The sequence below is a fragment of the Gopherus flavomarginatus genome, chromosome 2 (genome assembly GCF_025201925.1).
Source record: "Gopherus flavomarginatus isolate rGopFla2 chromosome 2, rGopFla2.mat.asm, whole genome shotgun sequence".
NCBI lineage: Eukaryota > Metazoa > Chordata > Testudines > Testudinidae > Gopherus > Gopherus flavomarginatus.
Genome location: NC_066618.1, coordinates 50,118,463 through 50,131,352, shown reverse-complemented (window position 1 = coordinate 50,131,352; position 12,890 = coordinate 50,118,463). Strand labels below are relative to the sequence as shown.

Here is a 12,890-nt window from a genome sequence, read left to right as displayed (position 1 = left end):
TTTCAAAGAGACTGGGAAGCTGTTTGGAAGGATACGTGTTCCATGTGGAGATGGTCCATAGCAATGGTCTCTGAGTTTCCCGTGCCTCCACTGTAGAGCTAAAGGCTCATGAGCTTTAAAAAAATCCACATTTGGATCCAGATGCAAGTTTCCCAGCTTGGGCTTGTCTCTATCTTTTGGGTTCATTCTGTTTCAGGTCCAAATCTGTATCTGAAATTCTTTCTACTATAAATTAGGCAGTGAAGAAAAGGGGATACTTCTGACTTCTAATGCCAGTAGAAAGCCCCTCACAAATCAACACACCTGACAGTGATTGCTGCATGCATCTCATGAATAGGGAGTCCAGGAGGAAAAGTATTTTGAGCCAGACCCTCAGGTAGTGTAAATCAGTGTAGCTCCACTTAAGGCGACAGCTGAGGATTGGCCCTTTTTTCAAGCTGGTAATAGGATTGGTATAACTGCAGCATTCGGTGCTAAATTAATATTCCTGCTGAAACAACAGCACCATCTACTGGGCAGTCAGTGTCTGCAGCTTCCGAATGATGGCCAAAGGAAAAGGAGCGTAAAGTCTGTCTTGCTATTTGTGTTGTTTCTGCCAAAATAACTGGAGGTGTCTTTACTTCCTTGTTACTGTGGCTGAGTCTCTGGTCATCTCACTCCATCCTAGCTACAAACAGTCTGCCCCAAGTAATTGCAAGCCATTGCAGAAGCAAAATTAAACACTGTTTATAAAACAAGTTGAGAGATTCCATCTCCTAGAATGGAGGGGAATCAGGAGCACAGAAGAGGGTAAGTGCAGGCATCATAGATTTCCTGATGCCCAGTCCTATGAAAGTCCCTACATGTCTATGTCTTCAGTGGGCTGATTGCTCTAAAATTTTCCACCCTTGCTAGCACAGGCAGGATTTTGTGCCAGCATCAAGAATGGGTGAGGAGAAAGCAGTGTGAAAAATTAGGTCTGGCTCATCAGGCTGAGGGACAGGAGGTTTGCTAACACTAACAGAAAATGGGGAAACCGAGAAAGATGAAGAGCTCAGTTTTAGTCACACCAAGCTTGAGCTGTTGCTGGGACATGCAGGCAGAGATATCAGAGAGACAACTGGAGATGTGAGTTGGGTGAGGGTAGGAGTGAGAGGTACATCTTTGAGCCTTCAGTACAGGCATGTCTGATTGTGTAGTGTTGCCATGTCCTATTAATCAGCTGCCATGTTTCACCCCAGAGGTGGTTCCATTTTGTGTGGAGTCTCGATATTTGCACAGGAGTTTAAGTTTGTAAAGTGCTTTTGGATGAAAGGAGGCTCTGTAATTGTAAGGCATTATTATGTTAGTGATAGATGGGAGGAGGAAGCCTTTAGAATACATACTTTCATTTACATGCATCTTACACTGCATTTGCAAGAGCACATTTGTCTTTTTATGCTTTCCTATGATAGTGAATCTAACTCCTGCTGTCAGGATTATTTGCTTCAGGCAGAATAAAATTGATGGCGTTAATTTTCTTTTCTACTAAACAAAATAATAGGTATCTTCCGGCCGAAGGAAAGTAGTGTGGTAATTTATTTGGGATCACAGATTGCTTTGCCCACAAGGCATATGCTGGCTCTGAGAACTAAGGAAAGGTCTGCAGTAATGACATATGTAGCAAATTAAACCAAAGCACTTGCATTTGCCATGATTCTAATAATAGGTGGGACTGATAGCACGTCCTATTATTGAGATTACCCAACTCTTTCCATTATAAGACCCTGTTTTCAGTTGCCATGTTTTAAGCATTTGGACTGAAACTTCCCATGCTGAGTGTTTGTCTCAAGTTGAACGTTTTCTGGAAAATTTCAGCCAGAATGATTTAGTACAAAGCTAAGGGAAAATATATGGCTCTAATTACCTTTTCTTTTAGCAGCTCTAGCATCCCCATGCTTTGGAGCAATGACTTTACATTTGGCAAGGGAGGTGGCCTTTGTGTCAGTGTGGGCCTTTTGCCATCCTTGTGAAAACTGGCCCAACTTTGACCAAGCTATACATTTTTTTAAAAAATCACAGTTTGCACATGCTCAATAGAGACGTGCAGCTTAATTCCCTGAAGACTCCGCCTGCGATGAGCATGCTCCAGACTGTGGCTGCAGGGAGCTGAGCAAGGTTTACCCTGAAATTGCAGTTTCTGACTGCTCCAAGCCTTGCTGGGTCTGGCTCCAGGCACCAGAAATGAGAGCAAGTAGCCTGTATTCTCCTGCGCTATCATGGTCCCTCACCCCCACCCTCCGCTGGTCCCAGACTGCAGGAAGGAAGCTGCCTAAATCAAATGCAGAGGAGACAAGAGCCAGAACAGGTGGTAGGGTGGGGGAAGTTGCTTAGGACATGGTGTCCGAAGAGGTAGGGAGACTGAGGGTAGTGGGAGAAGGGACTGGGACTGAGGACCAGAGGGGAGAGTGGGACTGGCTGGGCCAGGAGAGCGAGGGGAAACAGGAGAAATCAGGACTGGTTGGGCAGGGAGACAACAGAAGAGAACAGGGAAACCCTGGCTGTGAAAGAGATTGAGATGGATGAGGAGAAAGAGAGCAGACTGGGACCAGGTGGACGAGGAGACTGGGGTTATGAATGAGTGGAGCAGTGGGAAGGAGGTGGGGGAAATCTGATGAGGAAACAGAGCGTAATGAGAGAAATGGGACTGGCTCTGCAAAGAGATGGGGGATAAGGAGTCACTGGAGGGAATTGAGATTGGATGAGAAGCCTAGGGAGGGATACTGGAGGCTGTGAGGTGGAGAGAGACTGGGTGCAAGGATATGACAGGTGGGGAGCAACTGGGAATGGCTACATAAGGTTACCCAGACTGGATGGGGAGGAGTGAGGCTGGGATGGGAATTCTGGGGGGTGAGGGGAAGACTAGGATTTACTGGGCAAGGAGACTGGAACTAGGATGAGAAACCTGAGGAGTAGAGACTGGGAAAGGCTAAGTGAGAAGAATGGGAGTGGGATGAGAAGCCAGGCATGGGGATGAGACAGGATTGGGACAGGAATAGATTAGCGAGGAAGGGGCAGAAAAGGCCATGTCTGGGGAATGGGCATAATAGTCTGTGCTCAGCAGAGCACAATCCTCTTCAGAGACTGGAATGGAACCCTAGATCTCTGAAATCTTACTATTTCTCTGCCGTCAGCAAATATCTGTTAAACCCTCTGGTAAAGTATCTCATTCCCTGCTAGTGCTGGCCCACAAGGAGGATAACAACCTACTACTACTATAAGTTACTCTGTTAACTCAAGTGGCAGAGTTCTATGTAACACATCTAAAGGTTTCAACCCTGCTGATGACCCATGTGGGTGTCAGTATGATGGCATATCTGTTTTTCTAGCTGCTTTTTTAAAAAACCTAGGAAATTACACACACAAAACTACATTAAAAACATTATTACGGTTGCAAAGTCAAACACTCAAAAGTTAAGCAATGGCAGAATTCAGGTTGTCTGTGCATATGCACTACAATACAGACTTTAATTGCATTATTACTTTTTGTTTTTTATGAATGGGATCCCTGCTTCATTCAGTGCACAGGATAGGCCTAGTCTAGAGGATGCATCAGAGGGGGAAATGAAGAAAGTTTTAATTGCAGTACCCTTACTTTGTTTGTTGCAGAAGACACCATCATTCAGGAGTCTCAAACCCAAGCCTGCAAGGTTCATGAGTATAGCCCTGTGCCAATCCTCCACCTAGCAGCCCATTAGCAATAGCTTACCTGAGACCCATAAAGCCCAGCCCCAGTGTGAGTGCCCACCCTGAGGTCCATTTGGCAGAGTCTCAAAGCAGCTGATTAGCTAGCAGCAGGAACAGGAAGCTGTCTGAACAACTAGGTTTCACCCTGCTCTGGGCTGTGTGGCTTATACTATCCACTACCCAGCTCAATTTCCTGGCGTTCCAGCCCAACTTGACCTATGGTTGCTGACCTTCAGTTTGTCTCCTGCCTCTGATCCGCTGGTAGCCTGTCCCAGCCTAGATTCTGGTTCCCAACTGGTGGTTCTGATCTCCAGTTTGTCTCCTGCTTCTGACCTCCTGGTATCCCAGACCAAGAGTCCTATCTCATGACTGCAGATTCTGGCTCGAACTACTAGGTCTGGTCACCCATGACCTGACCCTGACAGAAGGCATGCAAGGGACTGCAGGAAGACAAACCATGGTTTCATGGTTAAGGCAGCTGAAAACTGCTTTGGAGAACTGGATTTTATCCCTGCCTCTGTCACAGGGTTCCTATGTGATACAAGGCAAATCACTTGCATACGCAGTCACTAATTGGGTGTCCCTCATTTTCAAAATCCCTAGGGTCTGATTTGCAGAAATGCTGAGTAATCACAGCTGCAATTGAAGTCAATGGGAGCTATGGTTAGAACATAGAAAGTGCTATATAGTGCAAAATACTCTGAAAAATCAGTCAAAAAATTGGCCAAAATTAGTGGACACTTTTGACCTTAGCCTCTATGCCCCTCTATTCTCCATCTGTAAAATGGAGATAATGAAACCAGTGCATCTGACGAAGTGGATATTCACCTACGAAAGCTCATGCTCCAAGACGTCTGTTAGTCTATAAGGTGCCACAAGATTCTTTGCTGCTTTTACAGATCCAGACTAACACTGCTACCCCTCTGATACTTGACAGCTCATCTCGCAGAGGTATTGTGAAAATAAATTCATTAGTGTTGGTGAAGTGCTCAGATACCATACTGATGAGCGCCATAGAAAAACCCAGAAGAAAAGTGTGATGGGGCATCTGCCCTGCACTGGCCCTGATCGGGTGAAAACCCAGCCTGGACGGCTGCAAAAAAACAGCCAATTAGGGCAGTGGCTGCAGCCAATTGGGGCAGTGGCTGGACTAACCAATCAGGGCCCAGCTGGCCCATAGAAAAGAAAGTTGCAGGCCAGACCAAGGGAGTCTGCTGCTGGTAGTCCTAGGGAGGGGGTGGGCTGGCTGGCTGGCTGGCTGGCTAGCTAGAGGGCTGCAGAGACTAGCACTGTGAACATGGCTGCTGGGGCTTGTAGGCCTGAGGTCCTGGGAAGAAGGTGCAGGAGCCAAAGGTGTTGGGGCTGCAGGGAAGTGGCCTGGGGAATTGAGACAGACTGGTGAAGAAAGAAAGAAGGGGCGGTGGAAAGCTGTTGCTTACAGGGTCCCTGGACTGGGGCCACCCACGTGCTGCTGAAGCAGCCAGGCTATAGATTGCTGAGCCGCTGCAAGAAGGGGCTAGACTGTTGTGGAAGAAGTTGTCCCTCGTGTCACTTCCCCTGAAGGGGGGAACCTGGAGTGTGACATGGCTGGAGGGCTGTGCCATGAAGCAGAGGCAGTAAGACTGGAACTGTAGTAGGTCTGCAGGCAGAGATGAGCCACCCCACCGGAAGGCACACCTGCTGACCAGAGCTAATTCTCAAAATGGCCAGTAGATGAGAGACCCCATGACAGAAAGCAATGATTGTCTTCAGAGCCAGGACCCAGACCCAGACCCACTGTCTGCAGTAAATAAAGCTGGGTCCACACAATTAACAAGGACAAAACAAGCTACTGAATAAGGTTTATTTGTTCACGAGTACTAGCCATCTGGTGCTTAAGGAGGCAGAGGTCCTGTGATCATGTAATTATAGACTGTATCATAATGTATACGTACAAAGGGACCAGACTGATGCACAACAACATTAATTCTGGTATTTTCTAACTTTTGAGTATTTGACTTAGCAACTTAATAATGTTCTTTGAAGATAGCTTGGGGAAGGGGGGTTGTAAGTAATATAGATTTTATTTTCCTCCTTTGCAGTTCTTTTAAGGGCTTATCCTGCTTCCACTGAAGTCAACAGGAATTACCCCCTACCTCTATACACACACACATTTCCTGTAACTTCAGGACAAGGACATAGCTGTAGACTTTCGGGGGTGAACTCTAATGAAAAACTCTCTCAGTTTATCTATCAAACTCCAGCACATATTATGGCTGTGTGCATTTATTTTTGCAGCTGAGGCCTTGCCTACTCTGTGTGGGCATTAAAGACTACTTTTGGCATGAGGAAGGGTTTGCCCTGATGCCCTGGATTGAAATTTCCTGCTCTCCAAACTGCAGCTGGACTGCTGCCCTCTTCTGAGTTGGCTGTGTTTCAGTGGGGCTCTATACACATTGTTTGTGAAGCACTAGGGGGCTATGAAAGCATGAAATATGATTATTTGCTTCTTAACAATATAATACAGACCCTTAAACTCCTCCTAAACCTCAGAGGTACTTGACTGTCTGAGTTATAGACTGACTTACCTCTCCAAATGAGCTGCTGGGCACAAGGCACAGAGGCCTTTGTGGTACAGAAGTGTAAGGGTGCATGGCCACTCAGTGAAAAGCAGTTAACATTAGCTCCGTGGTTGCAAAGGATTGTGAGGCACTCAACGTTTGCCACGTCACAGGCCACATGGATAGCAGCTTTCCCATTTGGCTTGTAGTTGATGGCCGCTTTGTGATCTAGCAGTACCATGAGGCTCTCCAGATATCCATACAGGGCTGATATATGCAGTCCAGTGGCCCAAGATGATTTTAACTTATAACTAGGCAGCCAATATCCTGTAAAAAGTGAAGATGCGTTACCAGCCTTGAATAAGAATCTTCCAAATGAGCCATTAAATTAGACTAATTGGAGGGAGGTGGAAGGGTGTTGGAGTTCAGCTTTAATTTATTTTAATGTAATTTAATCAGTTATGGTCTAGTGTATACAAAGTGCTCTGGAGTAATAACCTTACTTTCATTAAGCACTGCCGGCATGCAGGCTGACTGGATTGATTTTTGAACAGATGAATTGCCACGTAACTTTACTCCAAGGGTAGTTTTTTCTTCCTGCAACCTGAATAAAAAGACTGAATAAAAAAGGCCTAAAGCATTTGAAATGCCACCAGATGAAATGTACAGGGGGTGGAAATAGGATCTTTGATCTGGTAAAAGCTGCGCAAATGCTACATTTGAATAAAAAGCTGCACTCAGGCTACGTCTACACTAGGAGTTGGCGGTGTGCTTCTCAGCTCATGTTGGACATGCACTAGCTCTCCTGGAGCTAGTGAGCTAAAAATAGTAGTGTAGCTGGGGTCATATGGGCAGCAGCAAGAGGCAGCACCAGCAAGATGTGGTGAGTACCTACTCGGGGATTCTGGTGGGCTTGTACTCAGGTTGGCTAGCCCATGCTACTGTGGCTACACTACCATTTTTAGTACACTACATCAAGAAGAGCTAGCATGAGTATGTCTAATGAGAGCTGAGTATCGCACCCCTAGGTTCTAATGCAGGACTCTTGGCTAGACCCTTGACTCAACAGTAGCACATCATGTTGTTCTTGGGTAGGAGATCTCAGGATTTCACATCAGGGCGTGGGGTCTGCCTTCCTGTGGACGGGCTCATGATGCATGTTGCACGGCTGCCTCCTTGCAATGTAGCTGCAGCAGTATTACAGACTTACTGTCACCTGCTACCCTTTGCAGGTGTCCAGCGGGGTGTTAGTTGGTGTGTAGGTCCGTGTGATGGCAATAACATTTTTGCATGAAATTTGGTTCAGAAAATGTTCACTGTTCTTTCTGGCAATTTTGCTGATACCCCCTCTTCCCTCGACATTTTACCATGTAGCAATATCTTGCAACATTGGTTTTTTTCTCTTTGAAACACAGGCTCACATTACGGAACCCATTTCACTTGAAAACAGCATCATGGCCATCGCTGAAATTTTCCTTCTAGGCTTGGAGGGTGAAGGAGCAGGGTGGCTGCTGTTGCTCCTGATTCCTGTCTCACTCTCCCAGTTCCTCTCTGAACAAAAGGTGGTGCTCTTGCACACACTGGCCTGATCACCAGTCCTCACTACTGTTCTGAGGTGGATTCTCCTAATCACGCAGATCATCAAGCCACCAAAATTAGAATGGCGCTAAATCAAATGTGTAATTTTTGCCAGTCCTACATGAGGCGATGTTTGGTGGCAATTAGGCCTAGGGTGATCAGATGTTCCGATTTTATAGGGACAGTCCTGACATTTGGGGCTTTTTTTTCTATAGGCCCCTATTACCCCACACCCCCATCCTGATTTTTCACATTTGATATCTGATCACCCTAATTAGGCCAAACCTACTCGCCAGCACTCAGCAGGACACGACAGCACCCACATTAAAAAAGCAGAACTTAGAAATGTACACAACTGTTTTATCTTCTCCAAAGGCACAAGTCTTAGTGAACTTAGTGTGTTCCCACCGACATCCCCATATTGTACCCAAAACATGCTTGGTTCTTGATGATTGCACATAGTCTCCGAAGTGGTGATTTTAATAATCTGTATAAAAGTAAAAGAAAATAATCTGGAGCAGGAGCAGCAGAATTACAGACTTTGTGTCCTGTTCTCTAACCAATACCTGTTCTAAGTACAAAAATGTACATTAAGACAAAGATAAGTTTCAGTTAAAATTCAGGAAATGCGATAGGTAAGATTGAACTGCATTGAACATATATAACATTTTCTATTTCTGTCTTTCCCTCTCCCATAACACACACACCCCGGCCGTTCTCCTCCCCACATAGTGAATAAATCCATAGGCTTAATACTGCTATGGCATAAAATGCTTACCCAAAAAAGATTCAGGACGTACATTGGGATCAAGTTAATTGGAAACTTAATTTCTGCACATGACATTAAATGTTCATCCTTAATGTAACATTAACATAGTTGCATTAGACATATATACTATATTAGAGAGAAAAAATAGGAACGGGTAGTATATAACTTGTTCCTGTAATGTTTGTTGTTTTCCTCTTCCAGTGAGTTTAATTCACTCTCCTCATAATTAAATTGGCCAGTACATATCTATCATATGCTTTGTTTGGTAATGAAGTTTTTAAAAAACTCTATTAAATGCTTGATTTCCATTTAAGTGTTAGTCATAAAATAGCTGTGAATGCAGCATTCTAATACTATGGCTATCTGCTTCCAAGATGTATCTATTTATTTTGCAGAAAAATATAAGCTTTTATTACTACCAGTATAGCACTGCCTGTATAGATGCAGGAGAGCAAGTTGCCTGACTCATACATCAACTACAAAGTTGGCCAGCTAGATTCAGATTCCAGACTTTCTTGTTGCCAATGAGCTATGGTATATAAAAAAAGCCCTGCTTCGATTTTTCAGATACCAAACTGAGCCTGTGAGTTGGTAGCTAGAAAATTCTTATTTGTAAATTATAAATGGTACAAATTTGATATGGAATCTCTTGCTAAATACACAAGAGCAAGCATGAAACACCACTATACCATTTTTATAGTTTTGCTTCATAGAGGCTGCTTGTGCCCCAGGGCACGGGATATTTCCGGGAGTGGTGCAGAAACAAGAAAGTGAAAGAGTTTGGGCAGAGCAGACTAGTCCTACCTGAATCCACCAGCCATTCCCCTCAAGGGAGGAAACAGAGCAGTCATGGGGATATAGTATCATCCTATTCCGACCCTACAAAGCTCCTGGCAAAGCTCCCATTGAGTTGAATGATGTAGGATCAGGGCCTTCATGATGATGGTTTCTTTCTGCCCTCCTGGATCTCCCTTTATCAAAGCCTAGTTATTCAGGCTGTTCAACAAAGACAGGACTTTCCCTGGAGTCAGTGGAATGCCCTCAAGCAACAAAAAGAATAATTGCATTGTTGTGATTTGGGGAGACAGGTGCATGTGCCTCATGATGGAGGAAAGACCTCTCCAAAGGGGATAGATCTATGGCCGTCTTCATTCAATTTGCACATTTTAAATAAGATGGGTTAAATTTGTAGGAACACATGAACTTTCTTTAGCCTTTAGTCTGAGAGCAATACAAGAGACAATATTTCAAGGTGTTACATTCATCACTGTGTGAGATTGTTCAGAAACCATCCAATTAAAACAAATATTGATTGTGCATCACCATTGTCTCTTTGAAACTAGAGAAGCAAAAACCATGTATTGGATACACAGGAAATAAGTAAAGGTGAGATTATTAGTCCTTCAAACATGGACAAAAAGTGGTTATTTGTTGTACTAGCTGAGAGATTGAACTGCAGGTGTTTATTTCTCTGTGTGCTTAATACCTGAAAAAGGTAGCTGATTGCTTCTTAGATTCACATGAGAAATCTTGCAGAAAGTAAATACTGGAATGTTTTGGTGCTAGCTGAGCATAAAACCTGCTTTATTGCTTTAAGACATACATTTGTTGGAAATTGGTCAGCACCTAGCTATGAGTTTGTTTATTTTTTTCCATCCCGAGAAGAGGATTCTGTGGCTGAAGTGTTTGTTTTGACTGTTTTCCCAGGGTGGCAATAGGTTACTTGTTCTGATTTGACAATAAACTATGGCATGAAGTCTATGATTTTGAAAAAGAAAACATCTCCCATCAAATAACATTCAATGCCTAGGGCATTTCCTGGGGATTGAACTAAGGGGAATATACTCTATTTTTACAAGAAGCTAAAAATGGGAAGCTTGAAACAACATAGGTTTCTGGGTGGGCTTTTTCATGTGGATTGATTGGGTGTGTACACAGAATTTATATATACCAATATATTTACATATTCTGGCTGTGCTCTAGGGTTCTCTGCGGGGGGGAAGAGCAAAGGAATCCTTTCTCCAGGCTTTCTCGAACCTACAGCTCTGAGAATGGTGGTGGGCCTTCCCCCAACCTAAACCACCAGATAAGATGTAAGGAGCCTCTGAAATAGGAGGCATACTGCAGCAGTACTACACCAGTTATTCAGCTCCTGGTGACTTACACGGCCACAGAGGAGTGAGCAGTGTTAATGCATTAGTTTTTAATCTCCATATAAATATATTTGGGATCATCAGGGGCTACTCTAAGAAGCATAAGGCCGAGCTACCTTTGACTAGTTATGTAGGTCATAGCTCATGAATCAATTTAAGCAATAACATTTTGAAGGGAAAAACATGACAATTGCTTCTGCAAAAGTAAGTTACTAAGACCAGTTTGCTTAGGTTTTGCAAATGCAGCAGCAGCTGCTGCTGCTTTTACCTTGTTTGTATGATGCCAAAATCAGGTTCTCATCTTCCACTTCAAACACCATGTCCACATCTATTTGCTTTTGTTTCAAAAGATCTTCCAGCGTTTTGTAGTCATTTGATTTTAGAGCTTCAAGAAAAGCTTTTTTCAGTAACTTGGCAGTCGCAGCTCGAGTAATCCTTTCTTCCATGCTCTCTCCTTTTATATATGTCTCACCTGGGTCTATTCTCAACTATGTTTGTTTATATTATGCACAGAAGGGTGTGCTGAGTTCCCTATAGTGCAGTCGCATGCTGGAGAGCCTGTAAACCAGAAGGTAATTTTATCACTAAGTCATGCTGATCTGTTTGTTCTATTTACGGAGCATTTCAGACATTGAAATGCCTATCTTGGATGTCACTATACTCTGAGTTCTGTCAAAGCAAGCACAGACAGCCGTGGCTATAAGACCAATATGAATAAGTATCATTAATCAGACTTTTCTCCGGTGTAAAAAATATTAAAATTAAATTAAAAGATGCTTAACTCTGGTCTCATTTCTCAGGGAAAGCAGTAAGCGTGATGATCAGGGCTTGGGTGGTCATCCCTAGTGGTCGGAGCAGGAGTCAGCATCAGAAGTCAACCCAAGAGTCAGAGCATGAGTCAAGTCAGGAGTTGAGTCAAGTATCAAGAAAGCAGGAATTAGGGACAAGTCAGGCTAGCTGGGCTCAGGAGTCAGGCAAGAAGGCAAGGTCCAAGGTAGCAGCCAGCCAGTAATTTGCCCAGTTGCACAGACAATTTCCTGTGCCTCCTTCCAGCTTAAAAAGCCTGATCAGATCAACAGGTGGGACTGGGCACTCCTCCAGTCAAGATGCTGTGAGCAGAGCCTTTGCTGGGCCAGGGTTCCATTAGCCACTCAGCCCACTAGTGACTAGCAAGCCACCGGACAGCAACCAGGACACGAAAGCTGCTGACAGACCCAAGTTCAAGACCTGTGGGTCTTCATTATAAGTAAGATTCTTGCCAGAACTCTACTTGCTTGTCTTATCACTTGCAAGTAACGAGACCCATTACAGCACTTTCCACATTAGCCTTTTTGATGGAGCTGGATTGAAAAAAAAATGGACACCTTTTTTTTGGTCAAAATGAAAACGTTTCACGTGATTATGCTGATGTCAACAAAATTCCACTGGACAGCTGCCAGGTTTCTTGCCAGGTCCCCCAGCCAGCTCCTTGGCAGCCCAGGCTCCAGGCTTTTTGGCAGCTTCCCTGGCAGGCTGATGGGGAGCCAAGAGCATGGAAGCCCTAAGAGCCCAAACTTCTAGGCTCACAGCTCCTGAGCAGACTGGGGTTGCAGGGCTTCCAGGCTCCCTGGCTCCAGCTGGCTGCCCCAGAGCCAGGATTCCAGTGGAGCTGGGAAAAGAACCGTAATTGTGTTTCACCTGGATTTCAAAATCTCAAAATCCCCCAGGAAACAGAATTACCATTTTCTGCCCAGCTCTGCTCTTGACACACAAACCTTCATTGTCACAGAACTGCAGTACAAAAGCCTCAGAGCACAGCACTGGAAAATGTTACCCACTATAGTTTCACACTCACAACCTAGAATTGTACACATTCTGCTTTGCACACAGTTGAGGGCCACAGTTTCAAAAATAGTCATTTATTTTGAGTGACTCACCCTTCGAATACTCAGTTTGAAACACTTTGGACATGGTTTTCAGAGGTGCTGAATGCCCGCTGCTTCAATTCAAGGGTCCCTGGTACCCACAAATCCAACTACATACAATGGGAGCTGCAGGTGTTTAGCACAAATAAAAATCAGACCCAAGATGTCTCAAGTTGGGCACTCAAGATAAGTGGCTACTTTTGAAACTGTAGGTGTAAAACCACTTGACATTTTCACACCA

The 12,890-nt window shown here is 44.4% G+C and overlaps 2 protein-coding genes across 5 annotated transcripts in view; one reads left to right on the top strand and one right to left on the bottom strand.

Moving 5' to 3' along the window:
* ASB4 (ankyrin repeat and SOCS box containing 4) overlaps nt 1-11,622 on the bottom strand; it is a 46,983-nt gene extending 35,361 nt beyond the window's left edge. For 3 of the 4 annotated variants that reach the window (XM_050941732.1, XM_050941734.1, XM_050941735.1), the window contains exons 1-2: nt 11,014-11,622; nt 6,273-6,572 (exon numbers count right to left, since the gene is read on the bottom strand). In XM_050941732.1, coding sequence (XP_050797689.1) covers nt 6,273-6,572; nt 11,014-11,191 — 478 coding nt within the window. In that variant the 5' untranslated portion in view covers nt 11,192-11,622. The remainder of the gene's footprint in view (nt 1-6,272; nt 6,573-11,013) is intronic. The other variant, XM_050941736.1, reaches the window with a different exon arrangement.
* LOC127045558 (serum paraoxonase/arylesterase 2-like) overlaps nt 1-12,890 on the top strand; it is a 152,700-nt gene that overhangs the window by 33,052 nt on the left and 106,758 nt on the right. The window lies entirely within an intron of this gene.